At 40.9% G+C, this 25,165-nt stretch overlaps 1 protein-coding gene across 3 annotated transcripts in view; it reads right to left on the bottom strand.

The window, feature by feature from the left end:
- PTPRM (protein tyrosine phosphatase receptor type M) overlaps positions 1-25,165 on the bottom strand; it is a 655,853-nt gene that overhangs the window by 376,922 nt on the left and 253,766 nt on the right. For all 3 annotated transcript variants that reach the window (XM_068993577.1, XM_068993579.1, XM_068993578.1), the window contains exons 4-5: positions 24,297-24,375; positions 9,804-9,919 (exon numbers count right to left, since the gene is read on the bottom strand). In XM_068993577.1, coding sequence (XP_068849678.1) covers positions 9,804-9,919; positions 24,297-24,375 — 195 coding nt within the window. The remainder of the gene's footprint in view (positions 1-9,803; positions 9,920-24,296; positions 24,376-25,165) is intronic.

The following is a 25,165-nucleotide window of genomic DNA, read 5'->3' as shown; positions in this document are numbered from 1 at the left end:
TGACAATTTGCCAAAAAAGACAAAAACATCAAGTGTTTATACCACCTTCCATATATGATTTATACACCAGGACACTTAAGCAGTTAATAACAGGAGAGCTTGTCTTTTTAGACATATTCTAGTGACTAAACAAAGAAGGACTGAGAATGAGACTGTTTTGCAGCCCTGAATGGATCAATGACCCTAGGAATGAGCATCAATAGCCGATAGCATCACAAAGGAGATATAATTGGCAAGACACACAACAGTCAGAATAACACGCTAAATGATGCTACCAGAAGTCGACAGGCAAAACTCAAAACATGAGAGGCTGTGCAGGACAAACCCAGTCTCAACAACATCAACAACCACCATCACAAACAGAGGGAAATGAACAGAAATTTTGAAGATAAAAAGGACTTAAGACACTCGTCATGGGGGTTGGATGGATTGTGAGGTTGAGATTGACATATGTATATTTTTATACTACTATGTATAAAAGAGATAACTAATGAGAACCTACCACTTGTACATATATAAAGAAAACACACTCATCACCTAACTGCAAAGTGTGAACTTTACCACAATCACAAATCAAATAAAACTGCTAAAATAAATAGTTACTAGACAGCCAAGAAATATGAACCCTGACTGTTTTCACAGGGCATACATGGTGATTATTCTATTTTTGTAAGAGCTCTTATCTTTTTAGAGCAGCAGTTTGAGGCTAAGTCCATCCTGCAACTTGTTTTGTAAGGCTTGCAAGCTCAGAACGGTGTTTAAGTTTTTTAAAATGAACTGAAAAAAAAATCAAAAGAAGAATAGTATTTTGTGACAATGAAAATGACGTGAAAGACTTTTCACATGTCCATGTCTAAACCCGTCCAGAAACTAGCCACAATCATCCATTTCTGTGCTGTTCATGGATGCTTCCATAATATGATGGCAGAGAAGACCCTCTGGCCTGCAAAATTTACCACCTAGCCCTTCACAGAAAAAGTTTGCCAACTCCTGGTTTAGAGAAGCATTTACAAGTTACATAATATGATGACTGGGATCATCAGAGGGGAAGCAGTTGGGCACACGGGAAGAAAGTGGTCTCACATGCTGTTGGTTTTGAAGTCGATGTTGGGTACATCGAGTTTGTTATATCATTCTCTCTACCTCTGTGTTTATTTATGAGTTCTGTAATAAAAATAAAAATAGGAGCTTGAGATTAACACATACACATCAATACTTTGGCCACCTGATGTGAAGAGTCGACTCATTGGAAAAGACTCTGATGCTGGGAAAGATTGAGGGCAGGAGGAGAAGGGGGTGACAGAGGATGAGATGGTTGGATGGCATCACTTACTCAATGGACATGAGTTTGAGCACGCTCTGGGAGATAGTGAAGGACAGGGAAACCTGGCGTGCTGCAGTCCATGGGGTTTCAAAGAGTCAGACACGACTTAGCAACTGAACAACAAATATATAAACTAAATAACCAACAAGGACTTACTGTGTAGCACAGGGAACTATACTCAGTATCTTTTAAAATAAAGTAAAATTAAAAAAAATAAAAAGAAAACAATTATAAGAAGCAATTAGAAGAAAATCCCTTCTTTTTGCATTTTTAAACAATGGTTTAAACCATCACAATTTCCCCAGGAAAAATAGATGGTTTTGCTACCAGCTCACAAATACTGCAAAGCTATAGGAATCAAAGAACCATTTTGTCCAGATGTCATTTGAGTCCTGCAAAAGCAGCAAGTCACTCTGCTACAAAGATCCCACCACAGAAGTGAAGAAAATACAATTTGCCAAAGGAGAAGCCACATGCCTGGGGTAGCAGCCCTCTCTGTAGCAGCATTCGTATAACTAATCATCGTACATCCAGCACATGGAAAGTGCAGGATACACACTTCCTGAATGAAAGCAATCGCTGGCTTCCATCTCAAGAATAAACAGAAACTCCACTAATCTGTCACTTGTCCCTTGTCTTTAGTGGACATCACTTCTTATAACAGAGACACATAATTTTCTGGCACCTGGACAATAGCCAATTCCCTTTGCTTTGAATGAAGGGAATGAAGGGTGGCATTTTACACATAGGAGAAATGCAGAAGAGAATAATGATATGATTTCTAATTTCAAAGTTCATCCCCTATAGGTGCTACCTGACTGCCACTGTGTGTCAGTAACAGAAGTCTCTGATCTTGTCCCAAACTGGGTCCCTCTAGGACTAAAAGCACCATAAATTTTTCTCTATTCTGTTTCTCTGGTCCTAAAGACAATTTTGAAATTAAAACCCATCCAAAGTTGTCAAATTTCCCCCCTACTCTCTTTTCTAGGTACAAGAAGATCAAACCAGTCAATCCTAAAAGAAATTCCAAATATTCATTGGAAACACTGATACTGAAGCTGAAGCTGCAATACTATAGCCATCCAATGCAAAGAGCCAACTCATTGGAAAAGACTGATGCTGGGAAAGATTGAGGGCAGGAGAAGAGGGCCACAGAGGAGAGATGGTGGAATGGCATTATCGGCTCAATGGACATGAGTTTGAGCAAACTCTGGGAGATAGTGAAGGACAGGGAAGCCTGGTGTGCTGCAGTCCATGGAGTCACAATGAGTGAGACACAACGGAGTGACTGAATAATACCACCACCAATTCCAGATAACTAGACTGAAAATCTTCTAGGGCTCTCAAAATTGCCTAAAGCAGGTATGTTTAAGTACTAGCTGAAATATCCTCCATTTTTTCCTCCCCTTCCAAAAAGAAGAGAAAGAAAGAGATTCTGACAGTGTCCAAACTCTCCAGGGTCCCTGCACTAGGGCTCAGATCACCAAAAGCTGACAGACAGGGTAGCAGATGCTTAACTCTCGATCTCGGGAATTCTGAGGCAGGGCTTTCTGCATCTCCCTGTCTCGTGACACAGCTGTGGATCCTTGGAAGCAAGAGACACACATGAACCCTTTGATGAATATGAGAAAAGAAAGAATAAATGCTTTAACAGGACGTGTGTTTCCTGGGTTTAAAGCCAGCAGTCCTCAAGGATAGCAGTTGATGTCTCTCTCTTCCATCCTCCTAAATGAAACATCCTGACCTGCGGTTTTCACAACACATCCTCACATCTTGGCCCAGCGGCTGTCAGATCCCATCAGAGGACAAGGCCCTTGGACAAGGCTCCAGCGACTCCTGGCCCATCCTCCTCAAAGTACCAGCCACTTACACCTTCTCTGACTGAGGCAGGTAATATCACAGTGTACAATTTTTAATCAATTTCTCCCAGAATCTCCATAGACATGTCCTACTTTTTCATCCATGTGAAAGAAACCTTCACCTTTAAATGGAGGTAATCCAAAATCATATCAGTTAAAAGATATGATGTAAGCTTTCAAGGTTGTCGGTGGTTTCAGGCTGAATATTCAATGTTATATCATATAGATGGATACTGAACTGACTAAAACAATAATGGATGTGATTTCAACCACTCAAAACTTTAAGAAAAAAAAAAAAACTTTAAGGAGCCAATGGTTCCTACAGCAACTGAAGACAGTCCTTTTTGTGCCTTCCTGGTATTTTCTATGACAGTAAGTGATATTAAATTTATCCTTTAATATACAGGGTCTAAAACACGTAAGTTAGGCTTGACAAAGGAACCATCATTTGACTCCCTTTCAAATCATTTTACAGTTTTTATATATAATAACAAAATCATTCTGATATACAGCTGTGATTTTTTTTTCCCTCACAATCTATAAAGGATACTAAAAGCCACCAAGAAATGTTGACCAAATACACACATCCCGAAACACAAAAGCCAAGGCAACATTCCACACACATGAATACAATTTTCATCTTGTGTGTGTGAAGTTGCTTCAGTTGCCCTACTCTTTGCGACCCCATAGACTATTGCCCGCCAGGCTCCTCTGTCCATGGGATTTCCCAGGCAAGAATACTGGAGTGGGTTGCCATGCCCTCCTCTGGGGGATCTTCCTGACCCAAGGATCAAGCCAACACCTCTTTATGTCTACCTGCAGTGGCAGGCAGATTTTTTACCACTAGCACCCCCTGCGGAGCCCATAATTTTCATCTTAAATGCCGATAAAAGGTATGTATCACTTAAATTGCCAACTGATGATTATGAATCCATGAAGAAAGATCTGGATCATCGTTCTATGCAAGAGGCATTACAGTTAAGAACACAGATTTTGGACTTAGATGGTTTGGCTCCCAGTTCTTCTTCTAGCAACAAGTCAATGCAAAAATCTCTGAAACTTTCTGAGACCCAGTTACATCTTTATTCTGTAAATGGGAGCAGAATTCTCTTAGGGATCAGTTAAGAGAAAAAAAAATTGCTGAACAAAGCCTGGAGTTGTGGTCCACTGCAGTCCATGGGGTTGCGAAGAACTGGACATGACTGAGCAACTGAACAACAACAAAATGATGGTTCTAAAGTTAATGCTGATATTTTCACAGTAAATCTGAGAATATTTGGTTAACAGACTAATATCTGAAATACAAGGTCAGTCAATCAGTGGAGAAAAATGTCCAAGTGACAGAATTTAGTCATTTATAATAAGCAAATATATTTATACATATAATTGACTTTCACTAACAAAACAGAACTATCTATAATACATATAACAATTGGACAGATGAGTATGTTAAAGTTCCCTATCTCTTCTGAGCTTGTTTTTTCATTAATAATTGTGGAATTTAATTTGAAGATTGTTCCAAATTCAGGCTTTACATAATTCTGTAATGCAAAAAAGTGAGTCATTTAAAATTGATGGAGAGAAAAGGATGATTTTCCAGGTTTCTTTCACCAGCTGCCATTCACCCAATGCACAGTCCTGGGCTTGATCAGAGCTTCCATCCATCTACCTTTGAAAAGGCATCTCAAGGATTCCCTGGGGACTCAGTGGTAAAAAAAAATCTGCCTGCCAATGAAGGAAACATGGGTTCGATCCCTGGTCTGGGAAGATCCCACATACCGCACAACTAAGACTGTATACCAGAACTACCGAGTCTGTGCTCTAGAGCCCATTTTCCACAAGAGAAGCCACTGCAATGAGAAGCCTGTGCATAGCAACTAAAGAGGAGCCCCCACTCTCTACAACTAGAGAAAAGCCTAAGCAGAAACAAAGACGCAGCATAGCTAAAAATAAATGGATTAATTTTTTAAAAAATTAAAAGAAAAAAAGAAAAAGCCTTTCCACCACCTCCTTGCTTTCTGGCATTTGTCCTGGAAGCTGGATCACCTTCATTTCCCACCCACATGAGTCTGATGTGGCAGCTGAGTTCTGTAGATCGCAATGTTTCCATCCTCCTCCGTATTCATATGATGAGGCCTGCTCCCCACTGCAACCATAATGGAGATGGGGCTTTTGGAAGCCAGCTAGGTTGAGATGTACTTCCTTGGTGGCTCAGATGGTAAAGAATCTGTCTACAATGTGGGAGGCCCAGGTTTGATCCCTGGGTGGGGAAGATTCCTTTGGAGAAGGGAACCACTCTAGTAGTCTTGTCTGGAGAATCCCATGGGCAGAGGAGTCTGGTAGGCTACTGTCCATAGAGTCACAAAGAGTCAGACACGATTGAGCGACTAACACTCAATGTTCAGATGAGGTTGAGATGAGGTTGTGCGTGTGGAGCCCAAAGGGTGGGATGGAGGCCCTTACAAGGGGAGGAAGAGCCCAGAGGATGCACATGACTATGCAGCAAGAAGTTGTTGGTCTGCAGACCCAGGAGCTGGTCCTCTCCAAGAACAAGCATGCTGGTTCCGGATCTTAAGACTGCCAGCCCCCAGAACTGTGAGAGATAAATGTCTGTTGGTTAAGCCTCCCAGTCTACAGTATTTTTGTTACAGTGCGTTGGTGACTTACTGAAAAGCTGAAAGAGGTATTATAAATACTAATTCCCAAGATAAGCCTATGGAGATAAACAAGATTTTAAATATTTCAGAAAGAACAACAGTAATTCTAACATAATTACATGTGGCTCAAAGGGTCGATGACTGTATGAACATATATAACTCAGAAATTGATACCATCAGCAAATAATATTTAAGTATAAAAAAGAACATCTAAAAGTCTATTTTCTCAGTATCTTATATATAAACATACTCTAGGATATTTCAAACTGTAGGCTCCACAAGTGATCAGAAAGATGATAACAACAAGAAATGCATGCTCTTGTTTTGGTTACTTGAATGGCTTTCCAAATCTGTTTCATTTGAGAGTCTCCCACAGTTACAGCCCAGGTTCATGCAAAGATCACCACATCTGATAGTACACAGCAAGGATACTCAGCAGATTCAATGCACATTGGTTTTTTTTTTTTATCACATAAAAATACTTTGATAGATGCTGTCTTCCTCTTGCACACTGTCTGGAAGGTGTTTTAAGTATTTTGCAGCTGTAATAAGGGAGGCTCATGAGCCGTGTTTCATTTTGTTGTTCTGTATTTTAGAAAGACCAGCTCCACGCTGGCAATAACCTGCCTGGCCCACGGATGAGATGGAGAAGATGGAAGCAGATGGGGTCCATCTGTTAACCATAAACACTTCTTCATTAGTGTCATCCTCAGATTTATGTGTGTTATGTTTTTGAGAAAGACTCTGACATTGATTATATTTAATCTATATTTTTAAGCAATCAAACCACTGGCCATTTTTCATAGATGTGGATCAAGATGTACACGTTGTACAGATGGACTTTTTTTTTTTTTATTTTGTCAAGATGCCTCCTGGATGTAAATCATGTGATGTCAGTTACATCCAAATCCTTATAACAGAGTGGTAAGTGCACACAGACTATTCACCTAGCTCTGGATATAAGCAGCCAGCACAGCGGAGTAGAATTAATCTGGAGTAGAAGTGAAGAAACAGGACTATTTCCAGGTATGCCATCTACCTTCGTGACTGTCAACAATCCTGCACCTCAAACTCATAAAAAAGTACAGAGCCAAGGGGTGTAACATGAAACTCTGAAAAATGCATTATGGTAGAATTCAAAAGATGTAATGCAAATTACTGTGTAATGTAAGTATAAATGATCACGCTTCACAATGATGTTGTTTTTGTTCAGTTGCTAAGTTGTGTCCAACTTTCTGCGACTCCATGGACTGCAGCATGCCAGACTCCCCTGTTCTTCACTATCTCCGAGAGTCTGTTCAAACTCATGTTCATTGAGCTGGTGATGCCATCCAATCATCTCATCCTTTGTTGCCCTCTTCTCTTCCTGCCTTTAATCTTTCCCAGCATTAGGGTCTTTTCCAAAGAATCGGCTCTTCACATTAGGTGGCCAAAGTATTGGAGATTCACCTTCAGCATCAGTACTTCCAATCAATATTCAGAGTTGATTTCCTTTAGGATTGGCTGGTTTGATCTCCCTGTTGTCCAGGGAACTCTCAAATAAAGGATGTTCCCCAAATAAAGGATGTCCTATTCATTTCTAAATCTTGACTTACTACTGGGAAGATTCAAGTGACAGAAAAATTTAAAACAATCTTTCATTCAATTTTACGCCTGAATCTTAGAATTACTTTGAGGAGCCAAGTGAATTGAGATGCAGAAAAGCATTTTTTTTTAAGTGTTATAACATTAGAGGAAGAAGGAAGAAAAGCCCATATTCATACCTCCAAGGCCAGAGGGATTTTGTCTAGCTTTCCAGGGCTGCTTCTCCCCACGACTTGTGAAGAAAGGCCTGAAGCAAAGACTCAGGCCCAAGCAGGAGAGCAGGAGGACTCTGTGAAACCACCCCCTGCCACAAACCCTTATGCTGCTGGAACCATCTCATACAAATCCAGGTTAATAGGAGCCATCCTTGCAAGCAAAAGACACTTGTCTTATTTCATCTGCTATTAATAAAATAAACATCTCCCCACAAAATGCCTATCCAAACAGAGGAAATAAATTATTGAACACTAAAATATTAGAACAACACAAAGATTCACAAGCCAAATAACAGGCTGAGTCCAGGACAATCTCATTGTCACTAAGAATTTCAAAGTCATCCCACTTCTGTCTTTGTCATCAACCCCTTCTTGACACAACCCTTCTCGAAAGCTGCAGGGCAACACGCAGTCACGGATGTTAGAGGACCCCCAAAGCATTTAAGGTATCTCTTCCAGAATGTGTTCCCATTTGTCATTGTCCTGCTGACAAATCTGGGGATAGCACAGTTGGCTGTTTTTCATTTCCCCCAGAAATGGAGGAGGAAAAAAAAATGACCGTTGACTTCAGTTGTGATGATTCAAAGAATACAGGATTTAAAAATTATAGCACGTGTGCATGCTCAGTCATGTCTGACTTTTTGTGACCCCATGGACTGCAGCCCACCAGGCTTCTCTGTTCATGGCATTCTCCAGGCAAGAATGCTGGAGTGGATTGCCATTTCCTTCCCCAAGGGATCTTCCTAACCCAGGGTTCAATCTGCATCTCCTGCATCGGCAGGTGGTTCTTTACCACTGTCATCACCTGGGAAACCTTTACATTTTATAGGGCATCAGGCAAATGTGACACATGACGATTGTTGCTATGTTGCAGAAGGAGACACAGGATAGGTGGAGAGTGATGTGTACTGAGAAGTCGGCAGGCGTGGAACAGAAGCCCAAGTGGAGTGGAACAGCTGCACTGCAGGGTCAGAATAAAAGCAGGTCCATAGCAAACTAAAATAAACAACCAAACCAAACCAAAACCCACTATAGGATCCCTAAGGAAAGAGGGGTGAAATCAACACGAGTCAAGGTGGGGAACGAGCAGCCTGTGGACCGATGCACAGCAAGAAGCAACAAGAATGAAATTGGAGAATTCTATGGGGGAAACCAAACCTAGAGTCTAAATAAGTGGATGGCAAACTGGTTAGAGGGGACAGGTCACTTAATCCCATTTGGTCAGAATTCCTGAGACCTTTGATCTGTCCATGAAACTACTGGCTGTGCAAAATACAGATGGTAGAGTTTGCAAGACAATAAAACAAGACACAAAAGTGATGATGACACTAAAAAACATCTACTTATTTTTTCTTTTTAAAAATAATGTATTTATTTTTAAATTGAAGGATAATTGCTTTACAGAATTTTGTTGGTTTCTGCCAAACATCATCATCAACAATAACATGTCTACTTAAATGCTCAAAGGGCTTCCCAGGTGGCTCAGTGGTAAAGAATTTGCCTGCCAATGAAGAAGACCCAGGTTCAATTGCTGGGTTGGGAAGATCCCCTGGAGAAGGAAATGGCAACCCACTCCACTCCAGTATTCTTGCTGGGAAATCCCATGGACAGAGGAGCCTGGTGGGTTATAGTCCGTGGGGTCGCAAAAAGTCAGACAAGACTTAGTGACTAAACAAAACAGAACAAAAACAAATAAAAATGGTCAAAAGTAAAAGATGTGTTACTAATTTCTAGGTTTAGGCATATGGCTAGGGAGCTGAAAATTAACAAAAATGCCTGTAAGTTTGTGTATGACATGCCCATGTGATTCTTTGGGTTTTTATCAAGAGGATGAATAGGGAGAGGGTATTATATTTTGGACTCCAACATCTTGCTCTAAAAGAAACTCAGTAACCAGAGCATCCAAACAAGATGGCTAAGTAGAAGCAAGGGCAAAACCACAAATTCACAGCAAGGTTTATGAAGAATAACATTGAACTTGTCTTGAGCTCTTTGTTACCTGGCTACACACTGTGGAAGCAAGAGAAGAACCGGGAAGACTGCTCAGAGTATCTTCTTCCTCCCTGCTGGTGTCCTGACACTAACCGGATCTCCAGGGCCCTCCCCAGGGACAGGCTCTCTGCCCACTGGACTCACTCTGAACCGTGAAAGTGAGTTACTGTACCTGTAGCCAGAGCCTGTCTCCAGCCACGGTCCTGCCGATGGCGCTGCACTGGAAGGTGGCAAACTGGCCAGCGTTGACCTCCACATTCTGAATCCGCAGGAAGTGGGGCGTCCTGGCTGCAGGAAGACAAAGAAGGAAAGATGTTGAAAGTGGAGGTCTGAACCCGTTTGGGTCTTTTCAAATCTGCCTGCAATTTCGGGCCTTTCCCTTTTGTTTACCTTTGAAGAAAAGAATGCCTTTGCTTCTAAGAGCTTTAAAGATTTCATTACGCCTGTAAAAGAGGTTCTGGAAAGATCTGCTGTGTTCTCTAACAGCCAGGCATTCTGGGATAGAACCAGACGGAAAGAAGATATTTTATGGTCCCTGCTGTGCAAATTATCATAGCTCAGCAGTCTTCTTGTAATAATAGATCTGTATTAATAAAGATTACACTGAGGCCTAATTGATGTTTTGAACAAAAACATATTAGATATTTATACTAGGAGCATGAAAAGAACAGTAAGAAGTTAAATGATGTTGTCAAGGAAACTTTTTAAGCCAAGTACGGAGCTGTGAGTAATATATATTTTAATACAACTAATTGGTATGCAGCACTCCTCATGTAATATTTCCCAGCAACCAAAATACTCTCCCCATAGACAGACTCTGCGAAATTACACTGGAACTGCTACAGCATGGCAGGTTTTGCTGATTCTTATTTCCAATTCAAGGAGAAAGAATGCTTCCAACTGCTAAATAGCATTAAGTTTCAGAACATGCATTGTCCATAGGGGACACCTGTTTAAACAAAGCATTGTTCTATTTGATCTGAGAAGCACAGATCCGTTTCAGTAGCACACTGAAAACATCCATCGAGGAACTGGAGGGATGGGTTGGGAATTAAATTTTATGATAACTTCTCCTTTTAGGAAAACACTCTCTTACCAGTACAAGGATAGAGTGAAAGAGTAGCAAGAGGTGGGGGAGGGGGAGGTTAGGGAGTAGAAAAGAAGAAAACAGGATGGTGATGTTTTCTGGGAGAAATAGAGAAATCTGAACAACAGCTAGAAGGCATTGTTTATGCCTTGCCAGCCAACGTGTCTCTGGATCACACCTTTCAAAGAATGGTCCACCACTCCTGGGCACCCAAAAATGATATATAGCACTAACATTAGCCTGTGAAAAACATAATTAGGGGGCTTCTCTTAGCAGTCCAGTAGATGAGACCTCTCCTTCCAATGCAGGGGTTCAATCCTTGTTTGGGGAGCTAAAATCCCACAAGCCTCTCTGCCAAAAAACCAGAACATAAAAACAACAGAAGCACTATTGTAACAAATTCAATAAAGACTTAAAAAAGCACAATTAGGAGTGAAAGTGAATTACTATCTAAGAACAAAGAAAAATGTAGTTTAATACCAATAACACAGAGGAAACCCCCATTACTCATTTGAAGACCAGCAATAACTGCAACAATGCGTTCATGATGCCTGGCATGCAAAATGCCCTCAGTAATTTCTAAAACAGCAGTATAACTGTGGGTCACTGTCTCTAATACTATTATATTCACTTAGAAGCTTATAAACTATTTCTCATTAACTTAATCAAATTCCTCTTAGTCAAGAACAGCACAAGTATATGGTTTTTAAAGATCTGTGCAAAAAGTCCTTGCATCAAGTTTCTTTTTCTAACTCTTTGTTTCCAAGAAGCTGAAAGAACCATTGTTTTCAAAAAGTGGCAAAAGGTAACGTTTTTTTGGGAGCATTTCATGGGGCAGAAACTTTTCCATTGATGACTCACATGTGTTCTCTGAAGAAGGTTTTTTTCCATCATTTTACTTGTGGGTACTTAGCCAGTGAGAGCCAGACATGGAGTGGAAACTTGGGTCTGGCCAGTTTCAAAGCTCAGATGCTGCCCACTAGGCAACACGGCTTTGTAACTAGGTGAATGCCTTTCCCGGGCTCTGCATCCCACCAGGCATGGTTCCCGGTCTGACTGTTGCAATTCAAGCTCCTTTCAAGGCCCCTCTCCATTGCCGTTCTTTCCATAAAGCTTGCATGGATTCCCTCAGCTTGCAGTCAGACCTCTGTACCATCACTTGTCCTCTGTCAGGGCATCTCACTGGTGGTACCCTCTCCTGTCCTCCCACCTCTTCCTCTGGCTGCAGGTCACTCCCACATACTGGCTTCCTAACACAAAATGCTGGGCGTGTAACCATCTTTCATGACCACCTGGGCACTGTCACCCCACTGGGTTAAACCCAGGGTCCCTCCAGAGTCTGTGCTGAAGGGTTGCTAATTATTTTGAGTATCACCCAAGATATATCCCCATATAGTTAAGCTACTAGAAATTAAAAAAAAAAAATTTACTCTCTTGGGATAAACCATAATGCAAAAGAACATTAAAAAAGAACATACATATATGTATAAGGGAGTCACCGTGCTGTGTAGCAGATTGGCATGACATTGTAAATCAACTATATTTCTATTTAAAAAGACATAAAGGTACTGATAGGCCTTCCCTGGTGGCTCAGACAGTAAAGCATCTGTCTACAATGCGGGAGACCCAGGTTTGATCCCTGGGTTGGGAAGATCCTCTGGAGAAGGAAATGGCAACCCACTCCAGTACTCTTGGCTGGAAAATCCCATGGACAGGGGAGCATGGCAGGCTACAGTCTATGGGGTGGCAAAGAGTCAGACACGACTGAGCGACTTCACTTTTACTTTCAAAGGTACTGATAATATATATTCTTATTTGCAATGTATAAGACAGCCCACACCACGGTCAGTGCTAAAAATATGTTTACTTCCTTGCATGAAAAGACTCACCATTATTAAATTCTCCTTTCTTTGATTACTGATGAAAAAAGTCTCCCTTAAAAGATCCATGGCAAAATGTCCATGTGCTGCTCATGCTTGTCTTAGACCTTGGCTTCCTACCCTGTATGTCACCTGAGATCCTTCTCCTTTTCTCCCTCCTTACCCTCCAAGGCTGCCAGCATTCTCAAAACTCCTCTTTCTCCTCATGCTCTATGACTGAGCTCCCTTAGCTTCTCTCACCCAGAAGGGCTCATCCAGGTGTTGTGGGGCTGCAGAGCTCTTCACCCTCCGCTCCCCTAGGGAGGCAGGAATGCAAGGAAGGTCTTTCTTCCCAGAGTGACCTCTCCCCTAGAGATCTGCAGCCTTTCAAAGGCTCCTGCACTTTCTAACTGGCACACAGGGAAAGCTAAAAAACGTTCAGTTTGCAGCATCAAGAATAAGTTTCCCACAGACTAAAGTCATTTACAGAAAATGAATTTCAATCTTGAAATTTTAAGTTCATTCTTTATCAGGCATGTCAGGATCGTTATTTTCAAAGAGCAAGGGTGGGCCACACATATTGTTTTCCCTTTTTCTAATGTTACAGTCTGTTTCTGAACTGCTGAAAAATAGCATACTTTATTTGTATCCAAATCCAAACTGCCTCCTGAAATGACTTACCTAGATCAGCTTCATTTACATATCCCTCCTACCAATATGAACTAAAATATTAAAAGATGTCCAATGTATTTAAAATCAATTTCATTCTTTTTCCTAAGATTTTTGATTAAAGTAATTTTTTTACCTTTAGAAAACACTTTCCATAATAAACATTAAAATTAAAGAAATAACATATTGGAAACAGTGTCAGACTTTATTTTTTTGGGCTCCAAAATCACTGCAGATGGTGACTGCAGCCATGAAATTAAAAGACGCTTACTCCATGGAAGGAAACTTATGACCAACCTAGATAGTATGTTCAAAAGCAGAGACATTACTTTGCCAACAAAGGTCCGTCTAGTAAAGGCTATGGGCTCTCCAGTGGTCATGTATGGATGTGAGAGTTGGACTGTGAAGAAAGCTGAGCACCGAAGAATCAATGCTTTTGATCTGTGGTGTTGGAGAAGACTCTTGAGAGTCCCTTGGACTGCAAGGAGATCCAACCAGTCCATTCTGAAGGAGATCAGTCCTGGGTATTCTTTGGAAGAACTGATGCTAAAGCTGAAACTCCAGTACTTTGGCCACCCCATGGGAAGAGTTGACTCATTGGAAAAGGCTCTGATGCTGGGAGGGATTGGGGGCAGGAGGAGAAGGGGACAACAGAGAATGAGATGGCTGGATAGCATCACTGACTCGATGGACGTGAGTTTGAGTGAACTCTGCGAGTTGGTGATGGACAGGGAGGCCTGGCGTGCTGCAATTCATGGGGTCGCAAAGAGTTAGACATGACTAAGCAATTGAACTGAACTGAACTGAAATTTAAATTAAAAACCTGAATTTAGAATTTTCTAACTACTTTGTTTCTTAATCATATATAAATTTACCTTTAAGAAGCAGCTTTGGAAAAAGGTATGCTTTTCTGCACTATCTATCATGCAATTCTTTTTGAGCTCATGGACTGTAGCCCGCCAGGCTCTTCTGCTCATGGGGTTTTCCAGGTGAAGATACTGGTGTGTGTTGCCATTTCCTTCTCCAAAGGATCTTCCCAACTCAAGGATGGCACCCACATTTCCTGTGCCTCCTGCATTGCGGGCAAATTCTTTTACCCACTGAGCAATCAGGGAAGCCTGCACACTTTACGATTTTTAAATGGAAAGCATTTGGTAACCTGTGGCTGAGACACCTGTCTGCAGACCTAAGCTTGGGCCTTCTGAGAGAGGCTGGTAAATACCCACTTAGATCCACCAAGGCTCACAGTGACTCCAGGAATGTTCCTACAGATCGCTTATTTGTACTAAGTAACGAGGCAGATGAAAACCATATCATGAGAACAGATACAAAAGGGGGGTGATCATCAGAAGCAGAGAAATGAAGATGAAACAAAAAATCCTACTGGAACAACAACAAAAGCTTCCAGTACCCGGAAGTTACGTTATTTATGCGTGGCTCTGAGGTCTGGTGGGAGTTCCTGGTTCTGCATAAAATTATTAGAGCAGGCCTTGGCCATTAAAGAAATTACATCCTTTAACTTAGCCTATTGGTATCTATTTACCTTTTTGTGACTACTGTGCACTTTTGAAAAAAATTTAACAAGCTATTGTGAACATTTTCCTTGTTAAAGATTTACCTAAAACTATTAGAAAAAGTTGTAGTTCACAATCAGGGATCGTGTCACCCCCACCTCCCCCCAGAGAACATCTGATGATATCTGGGACATTTCTGTTTGTCACAACAGGCGTAGGGGAGGTGGTGGGGCAGATGCTGCTGGAACCCAGTGTGCAGAGGTCAGCAATGGTGTTAATATTCTACAACACACAAGATAGCCTCCACAGAAAGGAATTACCCCTCCTAATGTCAATAATGTCAAGGTCGTGAAATCCTTACATATATACAGGCTTCCTAGGTGGCACAATGGTAAAAAAAAAAAAAAAAAACAACTCCACCTGCAATGCAGGAGACACAAGAGACCTGGGTTCGATCCCTGGGTTGGGAAGATTCCCTGGAGGAGAGCATGGGTACTCACTCCAGTATTCGTGCCTGGGAAAATCCACGGACAGAGGAACCTGGCAGGCTCCATGGGGTCGCAGAGTACACACACACACACACACACACACACACACACACACTCACACACACACGTATATATCATATGAACATAAAAAAGTTAACTGGAAAATTCCTTTACTTTGGACCTCTGAGTTTCTTAAACATAATGCCAAGACACAAGAGTTCATAATTAAATCCTCATGTAGACTTTTTGTTTTTTCCTTAGGGTGAATTTTTAAGAAATCGAATTACTAAGACAAAAAGAAGAATTTTTAAAAGACTTTAGACACAAATTGCTGAACTGCTTTCCTTCAAGTGTATAACAAACTGCATTTCTACCAGCAGGGTATGTGATGCTTTTTTTTTAACCACCCCTCAAAAATGTTACATATTAATTTCTGCACTTTTTTTGAAGAATTTGATTAAATATATGTGCTCTGCTTCATCAGCTTACCTAACAATAATAAATAACAGGAATATCAGAACTGTCACTGGTTCTGCCATAGGTCTGTCCATGCACAGTAAAGCTGCCCTGGAAGGCTGCTTTCCTAAGGGCCCTGTTTCTAGCAGTGGCTACTGAACCAAAGAGAAAGGCATAGAAAAACTGATTTATCAATACAGTTTTATAATTATATTAGGAGTTCTTTTAGGTTATAACTTACATTTTTAATTTGCTGGCCAAAGATATGACTGTGTGACATTATTTCTTTATCTTCATCCTTATTAAGACATGCTGCTCAGAATGGGGCTTATCTTTTCTCCTTTAGGAAGGATCTGATGTTCAATATGGCTTTCTCAAAGACTCCAGGGCTTATTATTTGCACAATAAGGTTAGCTTCTAAGGAACTGATACCTTTGTTCAAATGTATGGGTGGGGGCGGGGGCGGGGGGTGGCGTGGGCGCCTCTGGAACAATGGCTCAGCGGTAAAGAATCCACCTGCCAATGCAGAAGTAGGAGACACGAGTTCAATCCCTGGGTCTGGAAGATCTCTTGGAGGAAGAAATGGCAACTCACTCCAGTATTTTTGCCTGAAAAATCCTATGATCGGAGGAGTCTGGCGTTTACAGTCCATGGGGTCAACAAGGAGTAAGACACGACTGAGCAACTGATCAAACACACACTGCTTTGGAATGGATTGTCTGTCTTTGGTTGGGGCAACAGTGTTTCTTGGTTGAGATGACGACTTCCAGGAAAAAAAGTCATCTGGCTAAAATAATAACGCCATACCTCAAAATGGAAACCAGATGAAGACAGAAAAACCCACTAAGCATAAACCCTTTTATAAGCAAATTATCATTTTCAATTAACAGAATTAATTGACATGAACAGAAGATAGTAACTCACCCACCTGGGTAAATAAGACAAAGAGACTGTGGAATTCTTCGTTCCAGATCAGTTTCCTCCAAGATCAGGAAGGTTAAGATTCCTACTAAAGGCATTTGTAAGGTTTTTCAATAAACATTAAAGGTATAGATAATCTTTCCAGAGGTTTAAGACGCCTGGATTCTCCTCACCTAGTGCTATAAACCCTACAAATACTTTTGGTTGGGAAGCAATTGAAGGCTAATACTATTTTAAGGTTGCAGTTTCAGCATATGGGCTTCCCTTGTGGCTCAGACAGTAAAGAATCTGTCTGCAAAGCAGGAAAGCCAGGTTTGATCCCTGGGTTGGGAAGATACCCTAGAGAAGGGCATGACTACCCACTCCAGTATTCTCACCTGGAGAATTCCATGGACAGAGGAGCCTGGCAAGCTACAGTCCTTAGGGCCACAAAGACAGGACTGAGTGGCTAACACTTTCTCTTCACTTTCAGCATATATATGTGCAAGCTCAGGCTCTCGCTGCCTTTGAATAGATGCAAAAGTTCCTAAACCCAAGCCTTAGTGGATTTTTTTTTTTTCAATTTGCAAAACTTGGATTTTTTTTAAAAGTACGTATTCCATAGAGTTGGGATAAAGATCAAAGAAGATGCTGCCAGGAGAAGACATTCTGTGTGCCTGGTACTTAGCCTCAAAAATGTTCATTATTATTTAAAATAACTGATCTATCACTAGAAACTGGAAAAGATCCCAAGAAAAAGAGATCTACAGCCAGAAAAGTTTCAGTTCCATGCTGAGCTGCGTGCTCTGAACCTTGCCAAACCACCTTAATTGGAACGCAGGTAGAGCACCAGTAGAGTGGAAAATTCCAATCTAGCCCGTACTCAAAAAGAAAAATTCTCTTTTTCTCTCTAAATTTATAGGCCCATTTGTCTCCTGGGTACCCTTTCAAAATGCTATGCCAGTTTTCCTCTAAAATCTGCAGGAGTTCTAAAAACTAAATATCTTCCATGAATATTAAGAGGTTTTTTAGTAGAACTCTTCTATTTTTTTTTTCATTTCTGCCATACTCTGTTGCTTCTTACTAAGATAACTTTTTAAAGAATAGAGGTTTTCAGTTATTAACTGATCTCACATCAGCCTTTGATTCCAAAGCCAGGAGTTATCATTGACCAGGATGAAAACCTTTCTGTAGATGTCTCGTATCATTGATTCTTCAAAGCCTGCTACCAAATGCTAACAACAAAATCAGAGAATGGTAATTTGCAAGATCAAAGTGCAAACTGAAATGGACAACAGGCAGACTGTGTCCTGACCCCTTTGTCTTTTCATTTACATTTTAACGTAATGGCAAAGGCTGAGATGGGCCGGGGCCATGCCTGCCTGCCAGTATGCACAGTCAACACTTCTATTTGTGCAGCACATCATCACAAACAAAAGAGCCAACTTCTGCTAAAGAGAACACCCAGTACTATCTGAAAACAATCTATTTGCAAACGTTTTTTTAACTTTTAAAACAGACACTGCTAAATTATCCCATCTAAGAAACCAATCAGTATTTCTACTTAGAGTTACAATCTGCAGTTAATTCATTCTAGTGGGCCAATCAGAATTCAGGCATAATAATAACAGCTAACATTTACTGAGGTCTTAGAAATGTGCTAAGCACTGTTCTAAGTTCATTATGTACATTAACTCATTTAATCCTTACATTTACCCTTTGAGGAAAACACTATTATTATTATTACCTCTACTACATGAGCAAAGTAATAGGGTCACAAAGGCCAAGTAACTCTTGTGAGCAGAAAGCTCTTAACAAACATGTTTCAAGGCAAAGCTACTTTTGTTTTGCTTGTAAGGTAAGAATAGATCTTTTTGTAAGACAATTTGATTTATTTGGCTGTGCCAGGAATCAAACCCAGGTCCCCCGCATTGGAGTCTTACCCACTGAACCAATAGGGCAGTTGGTTCAGTGAGTCTTACCCACTGAACCAACAGTGCAGTCCTGTAAGAATGGATCTTAATGGAATAATCTGTCAAGACAAAAAACAGACTCAACATTCTTATCACAGAAAAGTAAGTGAACCACTATGTAAAGATAACTTTTATTAGTCACTGTATATTGAAGAAAAATGATAGTCCATTGGAGAAACACCGAAGTTAACTTCTCACCTTTAAAATGAAACAATAGTTCTGAGTTCTGTGCATTTCTCAAACAATGCCTTTATTGGGTCTGCCTTTATTCAACAAACATAATTCAGAAAATAGTTCCAGTTTTTTAATTTGTCACTGTTATTCTCATTTTAATCACACAGTTTAATGTCTTCATAAAAATCTAAATTTGAAAGTAGGCAATGTTTGAGTATGCAAATAAATATGATTGAAAAATTAATTTTGTTTTATAAAATAAGAATAAATTTGAATCAAGAATGCCATATTATGAACTCAGAATTTCCTAAGTGTTTAAAGAAATTGCTGACTTACTTCATACTGTGAAGTAGTAACACAGAAATGTCTTAGATTTTGCATTCATTTTATCCAATATATGACACATAGGTTTATGAGGGTTTTTGCAATCTTTTTCATTATTACTTGTTAAAATTGGCAGAATAATAATGAGGCATGATTCTGTATAATTTTTAGATTTCACAATTGAAGGAATCATATATGCAAATATCTTTGTATTTAAGGTGTTATGTGACAACAAGTAACAAAGAATGTACACTATAAGACAAAATTGAAAAAGACATAGGTATCCCATTGTTCACTGCAGCACTGTTTACAATAGCTAGAACATTGAAGCAACCTAGATGTCCATCGACAGATGAATGGATAATGAAGTTGTGGTACATATACACAATGGAATATCACTCAGCCATAAAAAGGAACACATCTGAGTCAGTTCTAATGAGGTGGATAAACCTAGAGCCTATTACACAGAGTGAAGTAAGTCAGAAAGAAAATGATAAATATTGTATACTAACACATATATACACAATCTAGAAAAACGGTTCTGAAGAATTTATTTTCAGGGCAGCAGTGGAGAAACAGACATAGAGAATAGACTTATGGACACGGGGAGAGGGGAGGAGAGGGTGAGATGTATGGAGAGAGTGACATGGAAACTTACATTACCATATGTAAAACAGATGCCCAATGGGAATTTGCTATATGGCTCAGGAAACTCAAAACAGCAGCTCTGTATCAACCAAGAAGGGAGGGATAGGGAGGGAGATGGGAGGGAGATTCAAAAGGGAGGGGATATATGTATACCTATGGCTGATTCATGTTGGGGTTTGACAGAAAACAACAAAATTCTGTAAAGCGATTATCCTTCAATTAAAAAGTAAATTAATTAAAAAAAAAGATTGTACAGTATAACCCAATGAGATTCATCCTAAGAGTGCTAGGTTGATTTAACATCCCCAAATCAATCAATATAATAATAAAATACACCAGTAGAATAAAAGACAAAAACTATATTCATAATCTGATAGTTAATGGAGTTCAGGAAATACTACCAAAAACATGGCACCTGGGTACACCGAATATATTAAGCTGAAAGAGTCTGAGAAAACAGCAGAAGCAAGAAGGTCACTCTGACCTTTCCTTCCCTTCTCCCTTGAAAGAGGCCATAAAACCCTCGTGTGACAGATGCCTCCCAGTGCCCAGAGGAAAGGAGCCCCCTATCTCTAAGGACAAAGGTGGAAAAGAAAGTGAAGACACACGTCTTGCTGGGTCTTCCTCAGCTTACCACACTCACAGCATTGTCTATACCATGCCACATTCCTCCATGAACGTCCACTCTTCATGAAAACCAGCATGAACACACTCAGGTCTGTTTGTGCATGTCTCCATTTCCTTACGAGGCTCCCGTGTCGCATAAAACATACAGGAAGTGTATCTATATGCTTTTCTCCCATTTATCTGTCTTTGTCAGTTTAATTTTCAAACCCTGTCAGAGACCCTAGGAAGGTCAAGAAAAATTTTCTCCTCTCCTATACAGGTAAAGGAAAAGCACTGGCTAAAATCCAACAGCCTTTCATGACTGATTTTTAAATAACACCCAACAAAGCAGGAATATAACAGAATGTCCTTCCTGATAATGAGCATCTTTTAAAAACCCAAACTCACAGCTAACATCACACTTCATGGTGAAAGGCTGGAAATTTCCCTCCAAAGACATGAACACAACAAAGATGTCTGTTCTCTCCACCTGTACTCAGCACTGTACAGGAGGTTCCAGCCACAGCAAGTAGGCAGGAAAATGACTAAAAGGCACCCAGGCTGAACAATAGGGTATAATAACTAAACCTAAAGATCGTGGGTCTTGAAAATTCTAAGGATCTACAAAAAACAATTAGCGCTTATAATAAGTAAGTTCAACAGGGTCTCAGGATACAAGGTCAATGTACAAAAATCAGCTGTGTTTCTATACACTTGTAATGAACAATCTAATAATGAAATTAATAAAGCAATTCCATTTATTTGTTGTTGCTTTTCAGTTGCCAAGTCGAGTTTCATGTACTGTAGCACACCAGGCTCCTGCAGAGTAGTATCAAAATGAATACACAGGAATATATTTAATGAGAGAAGTTCAGTTTGTACCTTGAAGACTGCAAACACTAATGAAGGAAATATTAGCAGGCCCGAGTAAAAGGAAAAACATTCCATGTTCTCATACAACTTTGAGAGGATGAATGGAATGATATGTGATGTTAAAATGCTGCATAGCTTATCAGATATAAAAATACATACCAGCACCATAAGGTAATAATAATAATAATACCCACATATGCCTAAGTTACACCCTGCTTAAAAACAGGAGACAATACTATGAAGCTGAAAAAACTGCTTCTTCAGTTTCTCTGACCAGGATTATTGAACCAAATTCAAAATATAGCTTTAGCATGCACACCAAATACAGAAATTATCTATGTTCATCAGAAGTGGTGTGAAGCTACTGCAGAGTCATTTCCGCATTTCAAAACGATCCGGCATCGTACTGTCACTACGCAAAAATCAATTTTATGAGCAACTGTACACCCTTAACAGAACAGCTACTTTTAAAAAACTGTCATAATGCCTGCTCATAAACCTATATGAATCCAAACAGGAGCCTTTAGAGTGAAGTAAATAAAGTTCAGCAGTTTTACATCTTTGGGGAAAGCAGAATTTTGGATATGAAATATTTATGCTCCTTCACGATGTAAATTTAATGAGCCTCAGCATTTCAAAATAATTGATTATTATTTAGAAACCCTGATAGGAAATCCCCTAGAATACAAACTGTAAAGCTTTCCATTTTAAGACCAAACGACTGCCTTCTTTAAAATCTTTATTTGCATGTTTTCCCCATAAACTTAGCAATTCAGGAGAAGATAACGACAGAAAGGCCATCATCAAGACCGTTTAAAGCTCACAGTTCAACACACCGTTACAGCATCCATCACCTTGGGACACAGGCTGTTTTGCGATTCTGTATCTCCTAACAGCAGTTTGTAGAGCCAATTAGGTATCAGAAACGGTATTCTCCAAAGGAGGGACATAAACACCATTTCTGTGGCTGCAGGCAGCTGGTCTTGGGAAGAATGCATTGAACTGTGGGAGACGCATTTCAGGAAGGCTCTGATGGAGGGGGAAGCATTAAGTCTTTCTCTCCTACTGAAGGCAGTGACTAGAATCCTGCCGGATGGGAGGGGGTCCACTTCAGGAGCCATTCTGTTGGCCAGAGGCCTCTGCTCCTGCACCCAGGGCAGCAGAGATACCTGCCACATGGTGAGGTTTGCTCCAGGAAATGGCTCAGCGCACAGTAGGTCCGTCTGACTTCTCTCCTGGCGAGAGGTGAATCAGAGGCCCTGAATGTTCATGCGCCTGAGAGGATCTCAGGGCACTTTTCCAAGCCTGAGGCTATGACTCTGAACGTTTGACCAAATTCCAACTCAGGTAATTATATCCTGCTTCTTGAATTTGGCCTGCTGTTCCCATTAGGGACAGCACTGTTCTTTTTTTTTTTTGCCTTTTCAGAAAAAAGGGACCAAAATTCTTGTTGAATTCGCTAGTATTGCTGACAGAAGAAAAGGCCAAGTACTGAGTTACAATAGGCACGTCCTGACGGGGTAATGAGCAAGATGATTGCTGAGCTTGAACTGGGACACGAGATAAAGATCTCAGAGAGCAAGACCCTTTGGGGTGGAATCAAACAACGGTGTCATGAGAGCCCAGTGGATAACAGCCACCCAGGCTTGTCTGTGACTACCGTGTGAAGTAATCATTGGGGCATGTCTCAGCCCACACAGTAAAAGCAGACATTCCTGCAAGTGTTTTTATTTCTAGTATCAGCAAAGCTATAACCACACTCCCATGGATTTGGCTGGGGACCTTCAGCAGAAAGGGTGGCGCTAGCAGCAAAGAACCTGCCTGCCAATGTAGGAGACATGAGACGCAGGTTCAAGCCCTGGGTTGGGAAGATCCCCTGGAGAAGCACATGGCAACCCACGCCAGTATCCGTGCCTGGGAAATCTCATGGACAGAGGAGCCTGGCAGGCTACAATCCACAGGGTCACAGAGTCAGACACGACTGAAGCGATTTAGCACACATGCATGCTTCAGCAGAGATCCAGAATGGTCTGAATGAGCCAATTACTCTTTAAAGCCAAGGACCCTAAAAATAAAGCAAGCCACCATCTCTGGGATTGTCAAAGATGTAATGTCTGACAATATCAACCTGGGGCCAGGATATGGGCAACTCAAATGTCTATGCACTGCTGGTGGGTGTGTAACTGGGCAGACACCTTTCATAACAATTTGGCAGCATCTCGTAAAACTGTTTCTACCCGACATCTCAGCAACTCTGCCTGTAAGAATACACCTCGCCCAGGTTTTCACAAACTGCATGCAAAGGCATGCACGTGCACACATGCACACAGGTGTGTACTGCAGCCATGTCTGTCATAGAGAAAGACTGGGTCTTAGGGGGAACTAAATATTCATAGACAAACACAAAACTACAATGTAGTATACTTATATGATGGAATCTGCTGGCCTGACCTAAAAACATAATGTTAAGAGTGGGAAAAAAGAAGAGAGTGATTTGTACTGTTCAATGCCACTCATTAGAATTTACAAAGGTGGGATTTCCCTGGTGGTCCAGTGGCTAAGACTCCACATTCCCACTGCAAAGGGTGCAGGTTCAATTCCTGGTCCAGGAACTAAGACCCCACATGCTGCGAGGCACGGCCCCCAAAAAAGAATTTATAAAAGGCAAACATGACTGACTTTTTCTGAACACGTGATTATGGGAAGCTCTGTACACAGACACACACTCACACACACACACACACACACACACACACAAAGCACTAAGCACACACAGACACATAGTTTTGCAGAGTTTCGGTTGCTCAGCTCCCAACATTGTATTCTGAGGTTGGATATTTGAACATACCAAAGTATTCCCACAGTCCCCATTCCTGATTTTCACTTTCAAGGCACTTAGTCATTTTTCACTTACAATGCATCACACATGACACATGTATGTGAACTTCTGGGCTAGCAGAGCGCCGCCTAGAGGTCCATCAGGAACTCTCTAGACAGGACAAACTTCCCTCCAGGTTTTAGCACTTTCTCCCATCCATAACATAAATATACCCCCAACCCTGTCCCTGAAGGATTAAAAGTTGAGGCAACTTACTACACGGATGTCCTAACACCTTCACTTCATCAATAGCGAGGTAACCTTGATGTCCAGAAGTTATGACTTCAAAAATCACCTGGAAGATTAAGAAAGGTTTTCATTATTCATTCATTTTATCAACTTTGACCTAATATTTCCTGTAGATAAGATACCTCATTTCAACCATTCATTCATGTTTCCCACAGACATCACTGAATGTGTAGTAATCCGACAGTCCAATGGTCTAGGTTCTAAATCTTCAAAAACAACTAAGACTAAAACTCAGTTTTTTGGGAGGTTAATGTGGGGAGCAGACAGCACTGCAATCCAGGTCTCACCCCATAATGGTGAGGGGGGACCCCAGGAAGGAACAGATACTCAAAAGACAGAGGTTGAGTCACCTTTCAGAGGTGATGTTAAGATTTAAATTACTTTAAGAAAATTTATTTTCTGGGCTTTCCCCATGGCTCAGCAGTAAAGAACCTACATGCAATGCAGGGGCCGCAGGAGACACGGGTTCCATCTCTGGGTGGGGAAGATCCCTGGAGAAGGGAACGGACATCCGCTCCAATATACCTGCCTGGAGAATCCCATGGACAGAAGAGCCTGGTGGGCTTCAGTCCATAGGCTTGCAAAGAGTCAGACACAACTGAAGTGACTCAGTATGCACGCATGCAACATATCTTCTGATCAACTTCTTTGAGGGGACTCTATGGACCAGGCGGAACCACATGGGGTCTTAGGTTTTATACAACTAATACATGCAATCAAAATGTTTAAAGGACTATGAAAGAAGAGAACAGGATACTAGGAGGACATACTCCAGAGGATCTTCCATGAGGAAGCGGCGCTTGAGCTAAGAGCTGTGGGTGAAAGAGCCAAAGGTG

The sequence above is a fragment of the Capricornis sumatraensis genome, chromosome 21, assembly GCF_032405125.1.
Source record: "Capricornis sumatraensis isolate serow.1 chromosome 21, serow.2, whole genome shotgun sequence".
Taxonomy (NCBI): Eukaryota; Metazoa; Chordata; class Mammalia; order Artiodactyla; family Bovidae; genus Capricornis; species Capricornis sumatraensis.
This window is presented reverse-complemented; position numbering and strand designations above follow the sequence as displayed.